Source organism: Chionomys nivalis, chromosome 16 (genome assembly GCF_950005125.1).
Source record: "Chionomys nivalis chromosome 16, mChiNiv1.1, whole genome shotgun sequence".
Classification (NCBI taxonomy): domain Eukaryota; kingdom Metazoa; phylum Chordata; class Mammalia; order Rodentia; family Cricetidae; genus Chionomys; species Chionomys nivalis.
Window position 1 is genome coordinate 14,178,333 of NC_080101.1, and position 27,696 is coordinate 14,206,028.

Genomic DNA, 27,696 nt, shown 5'->3' on the forward strand with positions numbered 1-27,696 from the left:
GTGCACGTAGTTCAGTGATAACGTATTGGTAGTTTGGAATCTTCCATGTTGTAAGTAACACTTTATAGAGATCAGGAGACACTGGGAACCAGGGCTTCCCCCACCGCCACCCTCACCCCCATGTTGGGCTGTTAAACATTTACCACCACAGCCGGTCTGCTCTGCAAGAATCTAGTACGGTGCCAAGACACAGCAGGTACTAGATAAATGTTTGCTCAAGAAATAATAACTTGAATAAGATACTAAACAAAGTCTCCTATCATAAAATTGAGGTTAAATAAAGATATATTAGCTGGGAAAGTAGCACAGTACAAGTTTAGGAAAAAAAGGAAAAAGATTGATTCAATGTCAGGTTGGCGGAAATTCTCTAAAGGTGGAACCAAGAATTCCGTTTGGGCCTGTGAATCTTACACAGTCCTTTGCCCTCACGAAAGACTGAGTGCATCGCCCTCCAAAGCAGTCCTCACCGTCTGGAACGACAAATGGAATCTAGGAAGATGAAATCTCACAGGCACAGGTCTGAGGTCCTGTTCTGGGATTAAGTAAGAAGGAAAACAACACAGGTTGTAAGACTAGGAGGGAGTAGGGTAGGGCTGTAGCAGGGCAGCAGGAGGCCTGACTGTGACGGGGAAGGACTAGAGAAGCACCGTGTTCAGGAGCCACACAGACATCAGGAGCCATCCAGGGAGAGTGAGCAGGCCCAGAATGTACTGCATGTGACCAAACAGAAGGACTTGTGAGTGCTCTGTCCAGAGAAAGGATTGTTGTAATGGCTCTGAGGTTGACACCAAGGATAGTGTCATATAGATTCGGTCATGACCATGCCCAACTTTAGGAGACACGTTCTACATTTGGGACCCATGGGAAAAGCCACACCCTGAGCAGAGCTCTGTTTAGTCAACATCTGGAAATTCCACCCCTACACGAGCAGGTATTATCCTTCAAGTGGGAGGAGCCCCTGGGAATTATATTTCAGGAAGCATCTCGGGACTCCTGAAAAGAATTTCCCTTGCTTGCATGGATGAAAGCAGCAGGGATGGATGGCCATGGTCCCCGGAGCTGTGGTCAGAGATGCTTGTAACAGAACGCCTCTAAGGTTTCAGTGTGTGACTTAAAAGACTTGCGGCTCTCTAAAAATTATTTTCATTTTGATTTTATGCGTATGTGTGTGCCTGCACGTCCACACACGATTTATGTATGTGTAATGCTTGTAGAGGCCAGAAGAGGGCGTTCCATCCCCCGGAACTGGACTTAGAGGCAGTTGTGAACCACCCCATGTGGGGGGTAGGAACTGAAGCCACATCCTCTGCCACATCCCCATGTGCTCTTAATCCCTGAGGTGTTTTTCCAGCCTCCCATTCCCACCCCTGAACTTCCAACTCACGAAATTCACTAATCTCAGAGGTGACAACTGTCACTCAGGGGGCTTCTGCTTGTGCCAGACATTGAGTTAGGTGTTTTGCACACCTGATTGACGCTAGGTTCAAACCAGCTGGACAGAGTGCATATTTTTTATCCTTAACTTACAGGTGAAGAACCAGAAATTCACAGTGAGAGATTAATTGTTGATAGTCACCCAGCTAAGAAATGGGGCGAGGGTTTGTACTCGGGAGCATATGATTCCTTGATTCTTCTGGAGCACTGAGGACAGGAGGAGCGATGATTCTCCCACTACCCCAATGTGGTTAGCTGTGTGGTGCCTGTCAACCCCGACACCACAGCCAAGGGAACTTGTGGGAGGACACAGGACCCTAGCTCCCGACACTGTTGTCTGGTGAGTAGGGGTGTCTTACAGGCAGGACATCATACCCTTCCAGAGCTGATGACACTGAGGCCGAAGACCCCCTCCTCCAGGACCAGAGGGGATGATCTGTAGGATTAGAATCTTCCTCTACTCCATCCCTTGGACCATCATTGCAATTCTCTGAGGAAAACGAGTCTCACGGAAGCACAGAGCTTGGCTGAACGAACCTGCCTCTTTAGATGAAGGGGTGTGAGTCACGAGTCTATCTGGCGTCCCCGCCATGGTGACTTGGTTTGGTCTTGACGGTGATTTTGTGGATTCACAGTCACCCCCAGGATTGCTCGCGTGGAGGCAGGGTCAGACTGGAGCTGGTTTCCTGGGAGCAGTCGAGTAGCTGACGTACTAGAAATCATGATCTTTGAATCATCCAGCCATTACATAACTAGTCGGTACCACAGAGCTTGGGTGTTCACCAGGTGTCACCATACACCGCAGCCACGCCTCTTCGTTGCTGGACTAGCTTGCCTGGCTGGCTCCTGAAGCATTTGAAGATGCTAGCTTACTTGGAAGAACCAGTGCCTTTCCTATTGCCTAATGATGGCCGTTTCCTACCTGCCCATGGTGTCTCTCTGCAGGGTGAGAATGTGCTGGTAGGCTAACATTGGATCTTGAGCAATTACTTTGAATTTCTCCGGAGCCACCCTTGTTGACAATGCCTCACGCTCACACCTAGAATTACAGTCTGCTTATTATCAGAGGGCAAACACCTGTCCTCACAGGGAACGCAGCCTCAATTATAGGCAGGGATCGCTTCTCCGTTTCAGACTCGCAGAGATTCCATTTATCTTTGGCACAGCCATAATTCTTCCTGAGTTAGATCCCTGCACAAACACATTCTCGTCCCCAACACCATTCTGCCACAGCTCACCTCTGCCACGGTCAGTAAATTGTCACAGATTCACAAAACACTGGCGCAGCAGATGAGGGGTTAAGCTCAGGAAGGCTTGTCCAACGTAAAACAGGGGCTATGTTCTTCCACTCAACTATAGTGCTTGCTTTTAAGACTATATTGCAGTGTGTGGCTGGGACAATGCCAAGTGCATTGATAAAAAGGCAACACAGGTTTTTATTTTTCTATAACATGCTAACATTTCTAGGATTCATTAATCTCAGGGTGTTTTGAAACTATTAAAAGATGCTGGAAGCCTGGTGATGGTGGCACAGCTGTTAAACCCAGCACTCAGGAGGTAGAGGCAGGCAGATCTCTGAGTTCGAGGCCAGCCTGGTCTACAGAGAGTTCCAGGACAGCCAGGACTATACAGAGAAACCCTGTGTAGAAACCAGAAACTAAACCAAACAAAAAGAACCCAAGATACTGGAAAGGAGAGGAAGCTAGGGAACACGCTGGTCAAAAACCCACAGTGGATTCTGATCCCTAGATCTCCATGTCTTCAGAGGAGTGCATTGGGCCTGATTCCATATAGATCTCCTCTTCTTACCCCATTGCACAGTGTGCCCTGTACCCGCATGAGATGCCTGCCTCTTTCTCTGGGATCCTGTTACTGCTGCACATCATCTTTCTGTACATCAGGACAGTATGAGGGTTGATGCTGAGTCTAGGAAGAACTGAGGGAGACTGGTCCTCTGTATCACTAACCCAAGGGCTCTGAGAGTGTACTGTACCGGGCTCCTGCCTTCTCGTGCTATAGTGACAACCAAGTGTTAAAGCCCCTCTGACTAGAGGAGTCCCTTCTTGCCTGAGACAAGGGTTGAGGATGACTCGGGCTTTTGTACAGAGCTCTGGCATTCAAATGTACCAGCGTTAAATGGTTCCGTGGCTAGAGTAACCTGAGAGATTGCTTTTTAATCACACCTTGCCCAATGTCTCATATTACACAGTCACAATCCTCCCGACCTAGGTCACTGTCAGATAGGCTGAACCACTGGTGAATAGTTCAAGTGCTTAACCTGTAATCCAGAAGGGTGGCATGAGGTGTTCTCGGTGGCACTCCATGGAAAAATTAGAGGGAGGTCTGACAGGGAGATGCCACCTACTTACTCATTCTCAACCGAGATAGGCTTGTCAGCTACCACGTGAGTCACCTCCTATCACCGGCTGCAGAGAATTCCAAAGGTTACTACTTCCTCATGAGGGTCATCAGTTCTGGATGCTCCAAGGAAAAGAGGGTATTTTTGTTCTATTTAAAAAAAAAAAAAAAAAAAAAAAAAAAAGAGGTGTGCTCCTTGTTCGAACATACCTGCAGAACGGATTTCTAGGGATGGGAAAGTTAGGTCAAAGGGCACGTGGAAGTGTAGTTTGTGGGCAGTTTGTATCAAGTCTTAGGTCCACCAGCCATGGACGGACAATGGCTTTCCCACACCTTTGCAAACTACATAAGCTTTCAAACTTGGCTCGTTGTCTAGGTGACGATAGTAGAGTTGGCTATGAACGGTGAAAGCGACATCCATCCGTTGCTGCTGGAGACTCCGGAAAAGGAAAGCCGGCTTCTGTAAATGTTCCCTTGGGGTTTACTCCTGCTACTGTGGGCCCTAACGACAGAACAGGAAATAGGTGGCAAAGAATGGGGTGGAAGGCGAAGAGGGAAAGGGGCGAGATAGGAGACAGGAAGCAAGTGGAAAGGGAACGAGGAGGAAGAGGAAAAACAGAGAGTTGGACAAACCAGAACACAGCAGGAAATCACAGTCCCCGGTTTCCCACACTTCTGCCTTCTGTCACTGACCTTGCCCCAGACAATGTACACATTTCCACCAGGCCCACCACTTCCTCTAAGTGAGGAATCGTGCCGCAGACAGTAAGGTTACAGAGGCGTCTGATGTCCGCGACGTCTCTGCTAGCAACTTTGCCAAGAAAAGACATTCGGAGTGAAGGTGAGGTCTCCAAACCTGTGCCCCAGCTGGTGTGAGACGTGAGGAATGATTACCCAAATGTGGACCCAATCCTAATACCTCCACTACGCTATTAGTGAGGGATTAAAGACTACAGGGTCAGGGCGGACGAGACAGAGGTGACTGAAGGTGCCCTCAGCAAAACTGATGACCTGAGTTTGATCCCTGGCCCCACATGGTGGAAAGAGAGAAGAACCCACAAGCTGTCCTCTGATCTCTACACACATGCCAAAGGCACCCCCAACACACACACACACACACACACACACACACACACACACACACAAGATAAATAAAATATAAAAACTACTGAATCAAAAATTTTCATAGTAATTTTTATGTGCTATGCAGAGTGTAGCAGCCAATGGAAAAGCTGATATATTTGCCTCTTTGGGGCGAAAAAGAGGCCTTTCCACATTACCCCAAGGGTTGGCAGCAGAAGTTATCTGTGTGAGGAAGGCCCATATAGCCAGGCCACTACATACAGAGGAATACAGCTCAATAGCCTCACCCTGGCTGGAACACAATCCTGGAGATCAGAAGACAGTGGTGGATTTAAGGTGGATCATGGATGGGGGTCTCTACAGATGAGGCTATCCAGCTTCTCCATCATTTTGTTCCGGCTCCTCCATCTTTTCTGGAACTTCCCACATCTCTCCCTGTCCAATGTTCTTCCCTCTCCGCCCCATCTCACGCTGTCTTCTCACTCGTGGCTTGAGCACTGGCTCTATCAGTGTTCGCCTGTCGTTTGTGTCCGCTTGTCCTGCTTACTACACCTTCAGATGTAGTAGACGCCTTTAAATGTCTACATTGCCTCCAAAATCTGAAAAGTCTTATCAAATTATATATCTCCTCTGTCATGGTAGGCTTCGAAAGCACAAGCTGTCTCCTGGCCGCCCATCCTGCCAAGTTTGCTGCCATGATGGACCAGCTTTGTGTCCTGTGAAATAGGGAAAAAGAGAGGCGTAGCCTAAAATATGGAAGAGAACAGAGGAGCTAAAATACTCAGGCAAGATCAGGAAGATTACAAGTGTACCTGACAAATGGGAACAAATTACAACCAACACTGTCTCGCTGACTAGACAAAAACCACTTCCACAATCAGGGCTGCATCCTGAAGGGAGAAACCACGCCGACCTCCTCTGCTGAAAGGCCGTATCTGGAGCAGCGGAACAGCTAGACGTTTTGTTTGTTTCCCCCCAGCAGTATACGCCAAGCAAGAGTGTTAGAAGTGACGTGGGAGGAGCTGAGTCCCGTGACTTCCAGCCATTATTAACTGCACATGCCTCTCTAAGACTCTTCCAGGAAGATGACAGCATTGTTTTTGGCAACCACTCATGGCAGAGGATAGGGGTGGGGGTGGGGGGCGTAGTAGAGCTACCGGTCACAAGAGACTACCAAACTTGTGAAATACGTTTAGTCCATTTTGAGATGTTCTTTGAGTATAAAACACCACACTTTGATGGCAAATAGAGAATAAGAACAATGATACATTTTATACATATTGATTACATATCAAAATGGTGCTATTTTGATTATATTGTATTAAATAAAGTGAGCTGTTAATAATTAGCTTCTTCTATTTACTTTTTTTTTGTTTAAAAATGTGGCAAGAGAACACTTAAATGTGTAGCCCATGCTGTCCTCGGACTGGACAGTGTCGCCCTCAGTGTTTAATTTACGTTTTTGTTATGATGGCTGTCAGAGCAGAGGGTAGGAAGTAGGAAGTCGCTGTGGAAATTATGCAGATTGATGAGTGTATTCTTTCAGTACACACAACAACAGGAGAAGCTGGACATGCCCAGGGTGAGGTGGGAAGACAGCTAGAACAAAGCCTTTAGGATCTGCCCAACATCAGTCTCGTAGCTCACCGTGGTGTTCTTGTCTCCCATTTTACAGTCAAAGATTTTGGAGAATTTCTTCCCTTAATGATGCATCTAACTGCATTCATGACCTTCTATTTGGAGAAGATGAGAAAGAGGCAAGCCATACATTTTCAATGTAACTAAGGCATCTGTTTCTTTTCTATAATATTTATTTGCTTTTATTTGCATTAGTGTTTTGCCTGTGTAAGGGTATTGGGTACCTGGAACTGTAGCTACAGACAGTTGTGAGCCACCATGTGGGTGTTGGGAACTGAACCTGGGTCCTCTGGAAGAGCAGTCAGTGCTCTTAACTGCTGAACCATGTCTCCAGCCCCATGAACATCTTAAGTGTATGCTCCCTTCCTTGATTTGGAAGGAGGTTCAGAGCCTCTAAAGGAGTAAGTCTTTGGAACTGAGTGGGGATTAAGGCAGGATTTGTTTTTAGGGGCTCAGCTAAAGCCTCTTTTCACCTCACTTAAAATGTGGTAGTTTCATAAATCAAACAAAACCTTAAGGGCAGCTTAGCGTTTTTATTTTTTATTTATTTATTTTTTGTTTTTCGAGACAGGGTTTCTCTGTGATTTTAGAGTCTGTCCTGGAACTAGCTCTTGTAGACCAGGCTGGTCTCGAACTCACAGAGATCCGCCTGCCTCTGCCTCCCAAGTGCTGTGATTAAAGGCGTGTGCCACCACCGTCCCTGGCCTTAGCGTTTTTATTTTTTAAGACAAGGTCTTGACTTAGCCTTGACCACTCAATCCTCTTGCCTCATCCTCCCAAGTGCCAAGACAACAGGCAGCATACGGCCTTCCCCAGCTAATTCTGGCTGTTTGGACTGACCAGTTAATCAGACACCAACAGAGACAAATTTGGTACTTTTGCCAAGGATCATGATATTTATTTATTTATTCACTTATTTATGTTTGAGGGCAGGATGTCATGGCATCTGACCTTGACTCTGTGATCTCTTGCCTCAGCCTCCTAAACGCTGGGATTTAGAGGGAATGCCTCCTTGCTGGGCCATGTGGCAGGCCTGGAACAGCTCAGTGCCAGGCTGCCTGTGAGCTTCCCTTCTTCCCGCCACACTTATGCGAACTGGGGAGGTGATTCCAGCTCAGTTTCTCCCATGTGCACCTTCAGTCCTCCAGTGCTCACAGGGCTCCTGCCACTCCTCGAAGGAGTGCATTTCTCAATATTTTTCACAATGTGAGTACATTGTTGGTCTTTACTGAGCCACAGTCGTGGATTTCAGGCTAATGAATGGTGCATTATGTACCCACTCTAAAGTCCTTTCTTAAGCCTTTGTATTTCTTCCTCTACATGATATCCAGAAATTTCTGGCCTGTCCGTGTCACTCAGCGCAGTACATCTTAGAGTGATGGCTTCTAGTGAGCAAACTGGGAAACAAAGACAAAAAAAAATAAAAGCTGGAGCCACTCCCAGCTGCCTGAGAGAGCATTTGCAGTCTAAGTATCTGGGAAGAGCGCAGTATTGAAACACTTAGCATAGCTTATGCATGTCCTTCTTTCCTCATCCTTCCAGATGTATTCTCAGAGGGTTTGCTGATAAGAAAGAGCAAAGATTTAAAATTCCTTTCATGGCTTGGCCTTCTTCTTGGTTCTTGATCTTGGAAGACATGTTGAGATAGGTTGAAAACAAATATTCTTAGGGTCACACAAAGATGCACATGAACAAACCTAAAGTGACAAGACAAGGCGATTTTATTTTGCAAAAAAAGAGTATGCTCTGACCCAAGCAGAGGCGGAAGGATGTTCACTTGGTGTACAGTCCAATGTAGGCAGTGACTGTGCCTTTGCCACACTGGCTGCGGTCTTTCGAGATTGGCTGTTTGAAAAGAATCGGTGCAAAGGACGTAAAGGAAAGAGGGCTGAGAAGTGAGGAGGGGTCCTCAAGGTGGGACGGTGGCCCTTGGCAGACCGTTGATAGAAAACAAAACATCTCTCCTAGGATCTAATTCTAGGTTTCAGTCTAGAGATATCAGAGATGGTAAGAACGTGGAGGATGAAAAGCACTGGCTTTCTCTTAGAGGGTAGCCAGTTCCTTCTAGCAAGACTACTGAATGCTAGCTACCTGGTAGAGCAGCTGGGGTGGCGGGGCCTACATTTGTGAGCAAGACAGCTCCTTGGGATTTGGGATGCTCCAAGTCACAGAAGTCCTGCAAACTGATTCATTATGACCAGTTTCTTTCTTCTCTGAGTCATAACTCTACTAAGACCACAGATTCGACTATAGAGTTTTTATTGTATCTGCTTCAGACGGGAGCAGTCAGTAAGGCAGACTGGTCACCAAGTTCAGAGGGAGCAGGAGACTGGGAGAGGAAAATCAAGCCTGTGAGGCTGACAGCCAATCACGTCTGATGGGCAATATCTCGAGGTCAAGAGAAATCAGGCAGTGGGATGAAGTGGACAAATTTTGTCTGCTGTCACTTGCTGGGACTTCAGGAGGTCAGATCCTCCTGAGGAAGCTGAAGGGTTGGTATGGGACAGGGAAGAATTCCCACAGCAGAACGGGAGCTTTCCTCGACACCAACTCCTGACCCTTAGAACACAGGGTTGGGGCTGAACGGAATTCTTCCCTAGAACTGGATACCACACTTTCTACTTGTTTCACCTGTGGCTTGTTCTTTCTAAATCAGCCTCCACAAAGCAGCCACAGGCATCTAACGCATAAAACCTTCAATGACTCCCAGCTGCCTTTAAGTTAAAGCCCGCATGCCTGCACTGGACTTTCTAGACTGTGTCCTGACCACGCTCACCTCTCTCATCTCCCCATCCTTGTCTCTTTGTCTCCATCTCCACTCTCCGACACCCCATTTTCAAGCTGGGACCTTTCCTATGATACTGAGCTTTCCACAGGGCCTAGGACAGTGGGTGAGAACTGGGGTAGAGATGTGAACAGCGTTTCATGGAGGATGGGCTTTTTAGGAAGGACAGGAACCGGGGCGATGACCCAGTAGGTTAGGGCTTGCCTCACAAACATGGGGACCTGAGTTCAGAACCTAGAATCAACAGGAAAAACCAGGCAGGGTGGCACGTACCTGTAATCCCGGCACTAGCAAGGACTGGAGACAACCAAATCCTGGGGACTTTGGCCAGTCCGTCTAGACCAGATGACAAACTCTAAGTCCAGTGAGAGACCCCCCGTCTCCAAACAAGATGGGGAACAATGGAGAGTGGCATTGAGGTCATGATCTACACATGTACATGCACACACATTCATGTGTACTTGCATATATACAAACATGTATGTACACACACACACACACACATGGTGCTCTCACAGAGGAACAGGAAGGAGTCAGTCAAAACTTTGTGTGCCTCTTTTACATCACTAAGACAGGAATAGCTTGTCTGAGCCGGTCTATGGTTAATTTGCCTAATGTAAAGACAGGATCAGTTGTGGGTACCGAGAAGGGAGGAGAGGAGAGAGACAGAGAACACATATCACAGCCAGTTTCGTCACAGCCTCCTGTGAGATGCTACTGTGTACCATGGAGAGGTGCTGGGCCCTTCCACCCAATCCAAAAGCCTCAGCCCGGCTGAGACCACATCAACTCGCCATTTTCCTCCTTCCCTTCATACTAGGGTTTGTGACAGCTTAGAGTCTTAGCCAAGGCTATCGAAAAAATTCCTCTCTAATAAGATTCATCTGACTAAACTTTTTACGATGTATTTTTTTGAGAGTTGCATAGATGAGTGCTGTTTTTGCATCATTTCTGGTCCTCACTCTCACTCCACCCATGACCGCCACTCCCTCTCAAATTCATCTTAGTGATCCAAAGTCCGAATGATTCCATGTCCCCTCATATCCACATTGACTATTACAGGGTCTATCTGTAACTACCATTACTTTCTTTTTGAGGTTATAATTTAATTACAAACTCATTCTTTGTCTCGCTCACGTGGCTGAGATTTTTGAGATTATTTTATTATTTCTTGACTAATTTCCTCAAATAGACTACATGGGTAGTACATTTCCTGCCCCCAAATATGTTGCTATTATCTGTGAACAACAGGATCTGGGCCAGAAGAAGATTTTCAGATCACAATCCACCCCTCTCCAACAACCTATAAATATTATTCTTATCTCCCAAGAGCCTCCAGCTCTGCTAATAGTCTTTTGCTTGTTTATTGTTTTTTGCTTTGTTTTGTCTTTTTTGAGAAAGGATCTCTCTACATACCCCTGGATGACCTAGAACCTTCTAAGTAGACCAAGCTAGCCTTGAACTCAAAGGTCCTTCTTCCTCTGTCTCCCGAGTACTGAGATTAAAGGCTCATGACCAGCCCCTAAGAGTCTATTGATGGATGCTCACTTCCTTTGTCAACAACTCTCTTTTTCTAGCCAGTGAATGATATACTTACCATTAGAATCAAGAAGTGTTGCCAAGCCGGGCAGCGGTAGCACACGCCTTTAATCCCAGCACTCGGGAGGCAGAGGCAGGCATATCTCTGTGAGTTCGAGGCCAGCCTGGTCTACAAGAGCTAGTTCCAGGACAGGAACCAAAAAGCTACGGAGAAACCCTGACTCGAAAAATCCAAAAAAAAAAGAAGTGTTGTCAAGATTTGTGATACAAACCTGGGGTCCAAGCTACACAGGAAGCTGAGGCAGGAAGATTGCAAGGATAGCCTAGAATTGAAATAAAATTTTTTTAAAGGTTTATGGATATAGCTCAGTGATACAGAACTAAATTGCAGACTTATAATACAGAACCTAAAGTGCAGAAGGCCCTAAATTCAATCACTAGTAACACACACACACTCACGCACACACGAGAGAGAGAGAGAGAGAGAGAGAGAGAGAGAGAGAGAGAGAGAGAGAAAGTGTCTTTGTTTTTCGAGACAGAGTTTCTTTGTGCAGCCCTGGGTATCCTGGAACTAGCTTTGTAGACCAGGCAACCAGGCTGGCCTCGAACTCACAAAGATCCTCCTGCCTCTGCCCTCCGAGTGAATGCTGGGATTAAAGACGTGTGCCACTACTGCCAGGCAGGACACTTCTTGGTATTCTGTCTTTACACTAAACCCACCAGGATCTAAACCAATTTTTTTTCCTTTCTTTAGTTTTCATGTGAGTTTGTATTCTGGAAATATAATGAGATTAAGTGTCCATCTGATCTTCTATGTCCTCTACATGTTTCTCTTCATGCCTTAGCCTGTTTCTAGAGACCGGAGGTTGGTAGACATCTGGCCTCCTCCTCTGCCACTCTCCAGTTTATATTGTTATTATTATTTTGGGACAGCATCTCAGTATGTAACCTTGTCTGGTCTGGAATTCATTCTGTAGATCAGGCTGGGCCCTGAACTCATAATCTGTCTGCCTCTGTATCCTGAGTACAGGGATCAAAGGCCTGCACCACCACCACCCGGCACTTCCCACTTTGAGATAAGGTTTTGTTCTCACCAATCGGCAAGCCTCTCTGGCCATCAAGCCCCATAGATATACCTCTCTTTATTGCTGAGGTTATAGCTGTGTGCCACAATTCCAGAAGAGTACATGTGTGCATGTGTGTGCATGTGTAAGCTAGGCATCCAAATCCCAGGCATCAGGCTCACGCAGCAGACACTTTGCCAAAAGGAGCTATCTCCCAACTTCATAATTTCATTTCTTATGGTCTAATCACATTTCTTTCAAGTTCCTCTTCATGTTCCCCTACCATGCATGCTCCATCATGTCTGAAGCTCACTTTTCTCTCTCATTAATTCTACCTCTAAGTTAGCCACGTCCTCTGGCTGTAAAATTTAGTCTATTTCTTGTACATTCCACATACCCTTTGTTTGGCATCTCTTCGCCTGATGATCTGTCCAGCCAACTGTTTTAATTCCTCAAGCAGTCAGTGGTGGCCCAGCTGCCACTATAAGTGGAACCAGTAGTCACTGAGGCAGGGAGCCAGGACTTAATCTGTTGGAAAAAAACAGAGAGGGAGTGTGCTTCTGCTTTCATACAAGAATGCTAAACCTTTCTGTGTGTGCCACTGGCATTGACGGACCTGGTCAGATTCTCCCAGAGATGGTCACAGTAAGGGGATGAGGTGGTAAGTCATGAACCGTTGTCCCTATATGCTAAGCAAACTGCGCTTAGCATTTAATCTCTGCATTTGAAGGCTGAGTTGACAGAGGTTTGTTGGCCTGTAACTATGAGTACCTGTAGAAGCCCAGTGACTGTACAGGTTATCATGTTCCCAGAATTTATCAGGGCTAGGCAGGCCTGCTGGCTTCAATCACCAGCATGGCGGAGGACAGGATGTCTCCTATCTTCATTCTGTAGCTTTGGGTCAGTCTCAAAGACAGAACCAGGGTACCTTTGTCTCTGTATTTTCATCCTTTTTAGATGATCTATGAAAACAGAAGAAAAAATATGGTAAATTCCACTCTCCCTTATACCAAAGTTCAAAACCACAGTTTTCTAGGAAAAAAAAAATTTCTGTTAACTTTTCAGTGAGGTTTCCTTTGACACTGCTGGTAGTGATGGCTGGCCAGCCCACATCTGCTGGGGTCCCACAGGCCGCTGCTGATTGCAGAAACCCCCAGGGAAACTCCTTTCTGTTGGACTGTTTCACCTGGAGAATACAATGGCGTCCTAGGGTCGGAACCACAGCTCTCCGGCTTCAAACACTTGCAGCGCCGGCTTCCTCTCCCTCCCGCTCCTCTCTCCCATTTTCTCCACCCCAAAAGCATCTAGTCATACAGCCATGCCAGCCTTGAACTCACAATCCTCCTGCCTCAGCGTCCCATCATGCCACTATTGCGATGTCCCTCAGAGAGCAGTTGAAAGTGGCAGATCCGTTTCTCAGAAAAGCCTGTGAAAATAGAGACTTTTCTTTCACCACCCAGGAGTTAAGCAGTACTGTTGGTATCCAAAAGAATTACTCATGCATAGTTAGAAAACTATGGGACCTACAAAGTCCCTTTCAGGTCAGGTGACCCATCCCAGAAAGACCTGGATACCTTGTGTTTATTACAATCCATGCCAAGGTATCTGGAAATAGTCCTTGAATGATACAGAACCAGCTGATCATTAAAATAATAGCTAGAAACACTCGAGCTACACAAGACCCCTTGAGTGTTGCCCATGCTTCTCATTCTAGCGTGTGTGCAGAGTTCTGCACTGGATACATTGGCCTCCAAGAATAATGGGCTATTCTAGTACAAACACAGGTCTGTACGATGAGGCCTTGCAGCTGCTGGCCAGGCCAATCCACTCTGGACAGGATTCAACAGGTACAATGATGCCATTTAAAACAGGTCAAACAAATCATATTGATTTTTCTCCTTGGATGTCGGTCAGTTCCTCTAGAAGAGATCAAGCAACCCTCTCTATCAGTTGTGAACAGCGTTTTCTCAAACCCCTAAAGGAAAGATCTACTGACTGACTTTACAAAGCGGTTGAGCCAGGGGAGGGCACTGGGCGTCCTGCTCAGTCACTCCCTGTTGTATTCTTTTGAACAAGATCTCTCGATGGAGCTGGAGCTGGACTGGTGGCCAGCAAGTCCCAGGGATCTTCCTGTCTCTGCCCTGACCAACACTGTGGTCACAGGCTTGCACGTGGCCAGCCTGGCTTTTTACATGGGTTCCAGGGGTTTGAACTCAGATTCTCGTGCTTTTGTAGCAGTCACTCTTATCCACCACGGTCTTGTTTTCAATGAGTCACAAGAACCTAGTTCTTGAGATTTGTTTCACAGCAACAGTAAAGACTTTACAGAGAATGTGGCTTTTCCCATACAAAGTCACATTGAATTCTTTAGTTCTTTTCCTTTCTTTTTTGTTTTTTCTTTTCTTTTCTTTTTTCTGTCCTCCTCCTCCTCCTCCTCCTCCTCCTCCTCCTCCTCCTCCTCCTCCTGCTGCTGCTCTTCTTCTTCTTCTTCTTCTTCTTCTTCTTCTTCTTCTTCTTCTTCTTCTTCTTCTTCTTCTTCTTCTTCTTCTTCTTCTTCTTCTTCTTCTTCTTCTTCTTCTTCTTCTTTGTCTTTCGAGACAGGGTTTCTCTGTTTAACTTTCCTGGAACTTCCTCTGTAGACCATGATGGCCTCAAACTCACAGAAACCCGCTTGCCTCTGCCTCCTGAATGCTGAGATTAAAGGTATGCGCTGCCATTATCCAGTCACATCGAATTCTTTTTTGGTTTTTTTCAAGACAAGGTTGTTTCTCTGTAGCTTTGAAGCCTGTCCTGGAACTAGCTCTTGTAGACCAGGCTGGCCTTGAACTCACAGAGATCTGCCTGCCTCTGCCTCCTGAGTGCTGGGATTAAAGGCTTTGTCACACCAAATTCTAATCCAAACCTTGAACTGATAACATGGCCGTCCCCTAAGGTGTCCAGTTGGCACAGGAAGCCAATGGTTATGTTGGTACATGAAGCCATGGGTGAGTGCACAGACTGTACTCTTTGCTGCTATATGATTGATTTCGGGGATAATTGTGATGACTGAGTTCTATGAGTGCTTATTTTATTCATTAATTCATTCCGTAGAAAGAACTTAGTGTCAAGTCCTAGGCTAGGTGCTTGGGGTACAAGGTCAGGTAAGCCACTAATCCTCCCTGCCCTTGACAACCTCCATCTAAGATGAACTCAGCAATGCAAGGGGAAATGAAAACAATGAGTGTGGCAAGAGTTAGGGCAGAAGTGAAGGATGAGGCTGTGTTGGAGCAGACCCTGTGACAGCAGTAAGGATGTCGGGAAGCCCCTCAGACAGGGGACATCTGAGCTGAAACCCATGGGTAGAGTGGGGGTTTATAAGAGGAACCAGGGGGCCCAGTTAAGGAAGCAACATGCACCAAGATCAAGAGCAGGAGAAATCAGGGTCTTGCAGAAAGTTTACTGAGAGAATTTCTGAGTGGAAACTGGCAGGAAGTAGGGATGGAGCTATTTGGCAAGAGTTAATTTAAATGGCCTCCCGGTCACGAGAAAAACCCCAGGCTTCATCCTGAAGGTTCCATAGAGTATGATAGTTCTTAAAAGAAGGACCCATAATCCCAACACTTGGGAGGTGAGGTGATGGAGGAATCTCAGCTAGCAGCTTTGAAATTATTTCTCCTTCCTTCCTTTCTTTTTTGACACAGGGTCTTTCTACATACTGGGTTCCAGCTGGGACTACATAGAACAATGGTTCTCAACCTTCCTAATGCTTTGGCCCTTTAATATAGTTTCTCACGTTATAGCAAACCCCAACCTTAACATTATTTTCACTGCTACTTCATAACTGTAATTTTGCTACTGCTACAAATCCCAGTGTACACGTCTGTGTTTTCTGACGGTCTTAGGAAAGCCCCATGAAAGGGTCATTCAAGCCCCCGATGCGGTCCTGACCCACAGGACTGAGAACCATGGCTTTGCATAGCCCTAGCTGTCTTAGAATTCACTTTGTAGACCAGGCTGGCCTTGAACTCACAGAGGTTGCCTGCTTCTACCTTCCAAGCACCGGGATTCAAAGCGTGTGCCAGCATGCCCAGTTGCTGACTTTTTTCTACAACCAAGACTGCAGTTAGCATACCCTACCTCTGGAGCCTGATCAGAAAATGCCCATAGTAAACTAAGATCCCTACTGAGAAGAACGCCAAGGCTGAGTATCATTTGTTTCAGAACTGAAAATGGAGCATGAAAACACTAATTTGATATACAAAGAACTCAAGAAATTGGTCATCGAAAGAACAAACAACCCAATGAAACACAGGGTACAGACCTGAGCAGAGAACTCTCAATAGATGAACCAAAACGACTGAAAGACACTAAGGAAAGGCTCAACATACTTAGCCATCAGAGAAATGCAAATCAAAACAACTCTGAGATTCCATCTTACATCTTTAAGAATGGCCAAGATAAAAAACACTGATGACAACTTCTGCTGGAGAGGTTGTGGGGAAGAGGGAACACTCCTGCATTGCTGGTGGGAGTGCAGGCTGTTCAGCTCCTTTGGATATGGTGATTTCTCAGAAAACGAAGAAACAACCTTCCTCAAGACCCAGCAATACCACTTTTTCGTATATACCCAAAGGATGCTCAATCATACCACAATGACATGTGTTCAACTATGTTCATATCAACATTATTTATCATAGACAAAACCTGGAAACAACCTAACTGCCCCTCAACTGAAGAATGGATAAGGAAAATGTGGTACATTTACGTAATGGAGCACGACACAGAAGAAAAAAATAATGACATCTTGAAATTTGCAGGCAAATGGATGGATCTAGAAAACATCATAATGAGTGAGGTAACCCAGACCCAGAAAGACAAATATTGTATGTACTCTCTCATAAGTGGCTTTTAGACGTAGAGCAAAGAAAACCAGCCCACAATTCACAATCCCAGAGAACCTAGACAACAATGAGGACCCTAAGGGAGACATACATGGATATAATCTACATGGGAAGTAGAAAAAGACAAGATCTCCTGAGCATGGGGACCATGGGAGAGGATTGAAGGGGAGGGGAGGGGAGAGGAAAGGAGGGGAGTGGAGAAAAAAATTATAGTTCAATAAAAACAATTTTAAAAGAGAACTATTTAGAAATAAAGTAATAAAATTTGCTACTAAAAAAAGAAAGCACTAATTAAAAAGCTGTAACTAGAAAAAGAGGAAAAGAAATCACATTTTGAGGAAAAGATCTTTGATTTAGACAACTTCCAGGGGCCCCCTCACTTGTACAAATGCTAATTATTTTCAACCCTACTCTGTCTGCCCTTAGGAAAACATTGCCCTAAATATAAAGAGTTTGGAAGAATAATGACTTCTGTTTGGTCACATAAGTTGTTTTTATGGTTAAAATGAAAAGACATGTAAAATAACTCGGGAGGCAGAGACAGGTGGATCTCTGTGAGTTCAAAGCCAGTCTGATCTACAAAGCGAGTTCCAGGTCAGCTAGGGACTGTAGGGAAACCCTGTCTCAATAATTCCCCCACTCCCAAGGAAACCATTTAGATGTTTATCTAGATAGAGTTAAGAAATTGCGAGGCGCTGCGGCACAGGCCTTTAATCCCAGTAGTTGAGAGGTAGAGGCAGGTGGATCTTTGAGTTCAAGGGTCTACAGAACAAGTTCCAGGATGATCAGGGCTACATAGAGGAACTCTGTCTCAAACAAACAAACAAAGAAACAAAGAAACAAAAAAACAACAAAAAAATCAACAAAGCACCTTATCTATTGCTTAAAATCCTCAATGTTTAAACAATGAGGTCGGAAAGAAGTCAAAGCCAGAGGTTAAGCTGAAGTTAGGTCAACGCAGTCCAAGAAGGAAATAACACAGACTGTGAAGTAATAACAAAATGAAGACACACTGTGGCCAGAGCTCGGGTGGGGGTGGGTGGCAAGGAATTTCCCTTCTTGAGAAGTCAAGTCAGAATCTTCAGCTTCCCCAAGTATTGCTGGGGTATGTGTCATGACTTTCATTTCATTTCTCCTGCTCCACCCTGCTGAACTAACCCCCTAGAGATGCCTTTCTTCAGAAGTTTCTCCAATCAAAGAGGGGATGGGCATCACCAAGGGGCAGAACCAGTTTTCAGCTCTGAAAACTCCATTCCTTTCTCTCCTGTGGAGTAAAATCTACCACATTAAGAAAAATCCCACCTCAAGGATAATACAGAAACTCTACCCTCATTGTGTGATGCGACTCACCAGGGTTGGAGATGCAGTCACTCTGGGAATGGTGCTGGCTCACGAACTCACCGGCGTTGCCCCATTTCGATGGTCCACGGCACCCCCACCCCTGACCCTTTCTTTCTAAATTCTAAACTCTTTCCAAGATAGCCCCCATGGGAACTTCTTATTTGGCAGCAGAAAGGAACTAACCATCGCATATATTAAACCTCATCTGACGAGCCAAAGAGATGACTTCAGAGTTCACCATCGTATATGGTAATAAACTGGGTTTCAGAAAGATTAAGAAAGCTGGGCAGAGTCCCAGGGTCACCAAGAAGTCCACATAACCTCAGTTGGAAGCCTGTCTTCTCAGATTTTGTGTAAAAATATTTTATATGTATTGTGTTTTGCCTGCATGCGTATCTGTGCATATCTGTGCTCAGAGGCCAGAAGAGGAACTTGAGTTACAAATGGTTGTGAACCAGCCACATGGATGCTGGGAATCAAACCCAGGTCCTCTGGGAGAGAAGCAAGGACTCCTAGCGGCTACGCTCTCTCCAGCCCCTTCCTATTTTTATCCTATTCCGTCCTTTGCTGACACCTGTTGACACTGTTACGCTCATCACATCGGCGCTACCGAAATGACCCTAACCTGCTTCCACTTGGTTTTTAAGTAGGATCTTAAGTAACCCAGGCTGGGATCTTTCTGTTTCAGCCAAATGGGCATGGGCCATGCCCAGTCCAGTTCATCACCAAGTCTAACTCCATTCCTTCCCATGCTCCACTCCAGTGTCTGCATCAGTTTGAATCAATTAGACTCTCTGACATGCTGTCTGTTGCTCTGGCTGTCTGATGTCACGCATGAGAAGGACTAACGGAAGTCACAGGATTGTGGAGATGGAAAACAAGTCACATCACAATGGGAGGCATGCAGTCTTCAGGGGAGACTTCTGATACACAGACCCTCAGTCCTACAATATCCCCAAATTGTTTAAGCCATGTAATTATAGTTTCATGCTATTAGCATGGAGGTCTTGATGACGAATACCTAAATAGCATAACCACATGAAAACATCCCGCAGACACCTAGACTCTGCCAGCCTCTCCCAGAACTGGGAAAAGGCCCCGTGAAGCCTTAGCACTTACTGATTCTTAGGTTGCTGCTCTACATTTAATTACTAAAAACCCATCTAGAGGACACAAATCAAGCCTGCAGAACAAGAACATAAGGGTTCTTGTTGTTTGGCATCAGCACACAGATGGTGTGCCTGTATATGTGTACATCTGTTTATGTGTGGGTTCGTATGCATAAAGACCAAAGTTGAGGAGGTGCCTTCTTGACGCCTCTCCCCCACGATATGTACTGAGGGGTCAGGTCTATCCCTGAACCTGGAGGTCAATTAGGCTTATCTAGCTAGCCAGCTTGCTGTGGGGAACACAATACACCCAGTGCTCAACATCAATCTTAGAAGATCCCCCCACCCAGATATTGTTGTTCCTCGTGTGTTAGTGGGGACAGGCAGAGATGCAGCTCACTCAGTACCTCAGGCGGCAAGACCAGCCCAGTCCTTCCCTGGGACTGATTTCCCTCTCTTAGCTGTGGAGGTGCCGGGACTGAACCCGCAGAGTTCAGGCTCACTCAGCCAGGGGAAGAGCTCCCAGTGGGAATTCTCCAAGTGCAGCCCCAGCAGAAGTCAGCCCCACCCAGGACGATTAATACAGGTGTGTGGACGGGGCACGTGTACTCTGTGTTCTCTGGCTCAGTGTAGCCCAAACGAAAGGAAGATTTGAGAATGAATGAGAACATGTCTGAGATAGACCGCATGAGATCGCTGATCAAGAGCAGAACGTAAACGGAAAGGGAGTAAATCAAACCACACTGCTGCTTATGTTGATTGTACTCAAATTTTTATTTTCTGAACAAAAAAAACTTAAGACAATGATTTTAAATAATAAAACATAATATATTCTAGACACTTGTTTTTTTAAAAAGACAGTTTATTATAAATTTGGACTCCAAACTTGCTAAACAAAGAGTTTCTCTCTGCGTACTGACGCCCCACTTAAGGAAATACTCCATGACCACAGAGAACATACATACAGAACATTTTTTGAAATATTTACAGAACACAAGAAGTTTGTCCAGCCATTTGGATTTTGTTTCTTTGCCCATACTGAGATCAACAAAAAAGCTAAGTAGTCAGCAAGATTTCACTTCAGCAGTGCAAAGGGTGGCGTCTACCAAACTCCACTATTCTGACGGACAAACGGCAAACATGCTCAGCGGAACTCAACTCATGAAAGAGCGATAAAAAAAATAATAAACACATAGTGGGTCATAACCAGACTTGTTTTCACTGCGCAACTTTCCTCAGGGGGCAATATTACCCATTTCACAGAAGGAAAAAAAGAAAGGAATATGCATCCAAGCCTTTGTTCATAAAGAAAATGCCCTTCAAACAAATTCATCATAAGGCAAGAAAGAGAGAAGGAGTGAGGCCAGAAGGAAGAGGGAAGGGAGGATAATAGTTTGGCCCAGGAAGATGGAGGTGCGGTATGAATTTATAGTACATACACATTTACAGATATATTGCAATTTAGACCGTGTGTATAGTCATTAGGTAAACGGACTGGCTCAGTAGGATGAAGTGTCTCTATAAAAAGGAAGTTATTGCTAACAGGCTACACGCTATGCGCGGACATGGAAGCCACTGTAACATAGGACGTGAAGTTGCCACAATGCTGCTGTCAGCAGCAGCAGGCATCAGATGGACAACTTGCCACCAAACTCTGAGGGAGAAGCAAAACACCACCTAAAAAGACAGGGGAAAAGGCCGATGCACTGTCCCTTACATTTTTGCTTATTTTAAACAAAAGTCCAGTTCACCACAAGTTAAGCACAGGCTGACAAGCAAGTTTAGCTGAGTGACGGAGAGAGGAGAGTCAAGTCCGGCATGCACTTACAACTAGGCTGACCTAGTCTATGGTCATACAAACTGAATACAAAAATTCAATTTAAATAAGACTAGACTATTATAGTAAAAAAAAAGGAAAAAAAAACCAACCCCCCCCCAACAAACAAATAAACAACACACACACACACACACACACGACTCGGTTAGATACTACTGATTTTAAGAGAAAACCTCATCAAGTCCTCTTAATTCTCTACTGTAATTTATTTACTGATAGCTAGAATATCTACTGACTTAAAAAAGATATTAAATACCTGTATCATGAAATTACATTCTTATTAACAATACAGACATACTGGGTAAGAAAATAGCTCCTGTGAACCGTGTCTGAAATGCATTTCCTTACAACTATCAAAATATTCACTCACACTAAAACAAGAGCACCCCCCCCACCCCCCTACCCTGACAAAAGCTAAGGAAAGACGGGGCAGGCTGGGCGAGGAGCAGGGAAGGAAAGATTCAGCTCTCCTAATTACAGCACAGTGATTAACATGGTTCAAGACAGAGCCAACAACAGTTGGTCCGAAAGATGCCTTCAATTCATGGTTATGATTAAAAACCAATCTCAGCCACTTTTGGTTCATTGCAGTGAGACAAAAAAAAAAAAAATTCTCACAGATTCATATAAATACTAGACTCCAGCTCTTTTATTATTATTATTATTATTACTTTTTAAACTTTTCCATTCGTTTTTGCAAGGCCTAGCTACCGTGTTACAACTTCTAACGTCTATTTGCTCTGCAACAACTACAAGAGGTAGGCATAAAGCATGAAAAAGTTTCTCAGTCAGCGCCTCCCTGTGAGACGTCTTTCACCTCACAAGGGGAGGCCGTGACCTGTCCCCTTCTCTGAGCTGCTACTGTCCTGCCCGTACAGATCATGGAGTGAGTGCACTCAACAAGAAACTTTCCCTGTTGGAGGATACTGTCATCGTGTCTGCTGCAGAGCAGTCTTGTGTGTGTGTTTATACAGATATATATAGAGATATATATATTCATGTTTAAAAAAATAAACACAACGACAAGAAAAAAACAACAAACAAAAAACAAACCCAGTTTCCTAGAACCAATTGTCTTGATTCTCTACTTTCACAAAATATCCTGTTAGCCAAGACTACAGACCGGTTTTGTCGTTTTTTTCCTTTTCACAGATGCGAGTGCCATGCAAATAAATTAAAGAGCAGAGACCACAACATACATGTGATACAACTACTGAAGGTAGATCCTTAAAAGCATTTCTATAAACATAATTTATAATACTTCTGTTCCATCCTCTGTGCAGTCACGAAGCTCTCGCTACACATCGAGGATTTCCTCTGCTGTTCCTCCACAACGCAACCTGTAGCGACCAGTTCTCCAGCTTATAGTAGGGTCCCATAATGCCGACAAGAAAATGTATATTGTCATGGACTCACGGATGAACCAAGCCACAGCATAATCAAGTTTTGAAAAACACAGTGTGCCACCCTAAGAATTAAAGATAAAAGTCAATTTATTTACTGTCAAACTAAACACAGTCAAAGAATAAAATCCGAGGCCGGTGAGGCGGCTCAGCAAGGAAAACACTTGCTGCCAAAGCCCGATGGCCTGAATTTCATCCCCAGAACCTACCTGGTAGAAGGGAGGACAAGCCACACATGGGAGCAAGAAACACACACACACACACGCACACGCGCGCGCACACACACACACACAGGTGCACTGAGAAAGAAGAATGAGATCCTAGGACCCCTCTCTTGGCATCACTGAAATTGAAGGAGTCTCCTTGGGTGACATAAATGCCTTGCAATATAGTCCAAAAAATGTTCATTATTAGTAAAAGCAGCATTAAAATAACTGCAGTCTTGGCTTGAATATTTGCTTAACATCATTTTTCTGAACTAACTGTAAGTTTCAAATTTTGCTTAATTTAATTTTTTTTTGGTTTTTTTGAGACAGGGTTTCTCTGTAGCTTTGAAGCCTGTCCTAGAACCAGCTCTTGTAGACCAGGCTGGCCTTGAACTCAGAGATCCAACTGCCTCTGCCTCCCAAGTGCTGGAAGTAAAGGCGTGCGCCACTACCACCTGGCCCAAATTTTGCTTAATTTTATGTCTACATTTTACTCTTCAGTGCTAAGCTAAAAAACAACTTAAACTTTCTCCAACCTTTTCTAAATTAAAAGAGTTTTGGTCCCTCAGCAAATTACTGCAAGCCCTTTCTTGGTATATCTACATACCTGGACACCCCTGAGCTGAATGTAGTCAAATATAAACCATGCCAGGCAATGACACATGAAGAAGACCATGATATCCCATCTGAACACATGGTGGGCTGCCCACCCGATAATTAAACTGGCAACAAAGCATTCTGAAATTGGCTCACAAATTATTGTAGCAGGAAGCATGTTAATTCTCAATTTGGTCCACCTGAAAGACACAAACAAACAAAAACAGGATTTTCTTTAAGATATCAGCCTAGTTACAAAAGTTTACCCCTAACACTGCAACCCCACTGCCCAGACCCCTCCCCACAGATCCCCAAACCACTCCCACACAGATGATCAACTTCTAACCTTGTCACAGAAAGACACACACACAGAGACACACACTATTCATTTTTACGATTGGCCTCAAATTCCCTAGGTAGTTAGGGATGACCTTCAGCTCCTGATCCTCTGCGCCTGTCACTCAAGTGTTGGGATTACAGGCACACCACCACTCCCAGTGTCTGCCATGCTGGGGATGAAACTCAGGGCTTTCTGCATGATAGGAAAGCAGTCTGTAAACTTAGCTACACCCCCTGTCTTCCCTTTCCAGATTTTCTCTCTCTGCTGGAGACACAGTCATGGGTGCTGGGAAACAAACTCACATTTTTGGTTGTGAGCTTAGCCTTTAACGGCTGAGCTGTCTCTCTAGCCCTCAGATTTGCTTTTATGAGTCTCTTTTCTATTTTTATTTAGTAAATAAAAATGGCCATTTATTCATTTACATGATCTATTCTCTGACAAATGCAGAGCTTAGTTTCAACATCTTTTGGGTTTTAAAAGAACATCTCAATATTATTGAGAAAATATATTTAGGCATTCAGTTTCTCTTAATACAAGCTCATAGAGATTCACCTGCCTCTGACTCCCAAGTGCTGGGATTAAAGGTGTGCACCACAATGCCTAGCCCTGGATGGGATTTTAAAGCATGTCATATACACCATGCAGCATATCACACACACACATTCCTTTTAACAACATGTAAAATATTAGTTTACTGGTTTACCTGATCATTCTGGACTGAAATTGAGAAATGGAGTACGAACCAGAGTTTTGCATGGCAACTTGAGTAGACATTGCAAACCTCCAACCTCTGAAAATGAAGACAATAATAATATGATCTATGCTGATGGACACATTCAAGCCTGACTGGTTCTGCATTCATTAGTCACTGTCAGAGAAAGCAGCTGCTGGTATTCAGGACAAGCTCGGTCCCCAAAGATGAACAACCTGATGCTATGGCTGCTTCTGCACAACTGCAATCCCCACAATGGTGTCGCACTTTGGCCAGAAGGAACTACATTTCCTAGGTTTATAATTCAAGAAACTTAAACACGACCATTTTCAAAGTACTTGGTGAGAAGAGTTTGCACTCACGGTTTTGTCTTCGACTGCCCTGCTGTGTGTGTGCTCACTCAACAAGAAAAGTGACCAAGTGGCATTGTGTTTCAACTGAAGACACTAGGTGACCATGAACTCCATGAGGAAGAGCTTCAAGGAATATATTCATCAAAACAAGCAAACAAACAAACTTTTTTTAAAAATAAGAGATCATACAAAGCAGTGATCTCCTTTAAACTCAAACACATTGTCTGAGACAGAGAAATGCTAAGTTGTGAGGAGGCTTATTGATAAAGCGTGAAACAGTGCGCTAAGAAATTTCAAAGTTTGGGACCAGAGAATAGTTCAGTAGTTTAAGAGCAATTGTTACTCTTCCAGAGGACCTAGGTTCGATTCCCAGCATCCACATTGTGGTGCACAATCACTGGCAACTCCAGTTCCAGGGGATCAGATTCCCTCTTCTGACCTCCGGGGGCACCAGGCACACACGTGGGGTATATATATATACATACATACATACAGGCACAGGCAAAACTCTCATATTTATAAAATAAAATTAAAAAAAAAACTTTGTAGAAAGTTTCTCTCTCTCTCTCTCTGAGTTTCTCTACGTAACAGTCCTAGCTGTCCTGGAACTAGCTCTTGTAGTCCAGGCTGGCCTTGAACTCACATCGATCCACCTGCCTCTGCCTCCTGCGTGCTGGGATTAAAGGCATGGGCCACCACTGTCGAGCAGAAAGTTCGTTTTCAAGTGATACCAAGAACTTTACTTTCTCTAAAACACATAGGAATTCCTACCTGCATTCTCTCCAAAGCCTATGTTAGCCCTTTCACAGGAAGCAGCTGGGGGAAGTGGGGAAAAGCCCTTGCTCATTATTCTTACCTAAGAATACAGAATACGAACGTTCTACCAGAATGACTGGCTTCTGTATGCATTGAAAAACAATAAAATAGCCGGAATCCAGGGTTGGAACAGAAAGAACAGAAAGAATAAGCCAATACAATAAGCTAACTGCTAAAAGGAACTCAAGTTTTCTCACCGGTCAGCTATTGCTTTGGCCATGAAGTAATCTTCAGCGATGTACTGAGCAAAGGCGATCAGCCCTCCTGCCTGATCCAGCACGTCCTTCCTCATTAGACAAGACATTCCCGTCACACATTTGAAGCCAGTTACATTGGCAGAGATATAGGATCTTGGGTGTGAAGTTCCAAAATATACCTACCCAGGAAAACACAGACATAATCGATTAGGTTTTCATGCTAAAAGTATGGGTGGTTATAAACTTTTCCTAATGCTTTCTGCTAAATATGACTGCATAGCCTAAAGTGCTTACACCAGACCCCTGGATAAAAACACACGACTGCACAACTGTAGCCCAAGCAGTTAGCAATTTGTTCAGCTGACCGCTCACGCTATCATCACTACCAAGAAACATTTACCTCTAGAGTACACTTGGGTAAATATTACCTTTTCTAAAATTGATAGATTAAAAATCCAAATAAATTGGAATTTGGATATAAAAATAAGAGTAAATATCAATCTATGTATAAAATATCAACATATAATATCTCCCGATTTTATAATATTTAATGGCGTGTGTGTGTGAGAGAGCGAGCGTATTATACATATACACAGATGATGTATAGGTGTATCAATGTTCATGACAATTCTATTTCTTCTTAAAGCTATTTTTAATTCTGTATATTCATGTAAGTCTGCAGGGGGTTATGTGCACCTGAATGCAGGTTCTGTGGAAGTTGGAGGATCACAACCCTCTGGGGATGGGAGTTCTAGGACACTGTGAGCTGCCTACCTTGGGTGCTAAGATCCCAATTCTGGTCATCTGCTACAACAGTACTTACTCTGAACTGCTGAGCCATCTCTCCAGCCCCTAATCTCCGACTGCTCTTTTTCTATAACACTTTGGAGTCCTGAGATATGCAAGTTAACATACCAACAGTGGAACTGACTGCCACCACCCTACTTGTGGGACATAAATCCCTATTTATTATTTATATATCAGATATGCTGCCTTTTCTCATTGGTTTCAAGTGCGGAGCAATAGGCTTTCTTTATATTTTTTCAAGACAGGGCTTCTCTGTATAGCCCTGGCTGTCCTGTCCTGGAACTTGCTCTCAAGTTGGCCTCACACTCAGCTCTGCCTGCCTCTGCCTCCCGAGCGCTGGGATGTGCACCCACCACCACCACCACCACCACAGTGGGCCTGCTTAATGGCGGTTATTGAGTGCAGAACAACAGGATTTTACAAGGCAGCTAAGACTATGATTCCTGCTACCTAGGCCCAATTCAGACGCCCACGCCCTTGAAGCAATGGTACTTCTGTGACTTCTAAGACCAAAAGTGTCCATCTTAACACATTCTTAGGCAGTTAACTGAGGTCAAATCACGAGGGGAGATTTAGAAGTTGGGTTTAAGATTTCTTTATCACCTAGGAAGACTCTTCTGGTTGGATCTCCATTCATTCTAAGCATAGCAGACTCGGTGCGTTTCACTGACATAAACATCTATGTGGACATTTCTAAAGTAAAAGGACCAATAGTATTTTATTTTAAGACAGCTACCTGAAATTCATTTTATCAGTCAAAAACTCAAGATTTTAAGACTACAATTTCTGGCAGTAGGAGAAATATTTCCCAAGTCAGTGTTAAGAGAGAGACCATGGACTTGGGAAATGGCTCAGTTGGCAAAGTAAGGGCCACGTCAACATGATGACCTCAGTTACAGACCCAGCATACACATAAAAACAGCTAGATGTGGTATGCACCTATAATCCCAGACTTGTGGGAACTGCTGCTGGGGGGGGGGGGGGTCCCTGGGGCTTGTCGGCCACTCTGTTCAGTCAAACTGGGAAGCTCCAGGTTCAGTGAGACACTATGTCTCAAAAAATCAGGTGGGAAGTATCTGAGGATGAAACCTGATATTGACCTTGAACACCCCCCCCACACACACCCATCCTCCTACACACATATACTCCTGAACATGCATGCAAATGCACATGAGAGTCAGAAAGAGTTAGAGAGAG

The 27,696-nt window shown here is 44.7% G+C and overlaps 1 protein-coding gene across 1 annotated transcript in view; it reads right to left on the reverse strand.

Annotated features, from left to right (window-relative positions):
- Positions 1-19,990: 19,990 nt before the first annotated feature.
- Ugcg (UDP-glucose ceramide glucosyltransferase) overlaps positions 19,991-27,696 on the reverse strand; it is a 33,364-nt gene continuing 25,658 nt past the window's right edge. The window contains exons 6-9 of the mRNA XM_057791075.1: positions 25,693-25,871; positions 24,318-24,404; positions 23,285-23,474; positions 19,991-22,536 (exon numbers count right to left, since the gene is read on the reverse strand). Of these exons, the coding sequence (XP_057647058.1) occupies positions 22,366-22,536; positions 23,285-23,474; positions 24,318-24,404; positions 25,693-25,871 (627 nt within the window). The 3' untranslated portion in view covers positions 19,991-22,365. The remainder of the gene's footprint in view (positions 22,537-23,284; positions 23,475-24,317; positions 24,405-25,692; positions 25,872-27,696) is intronic.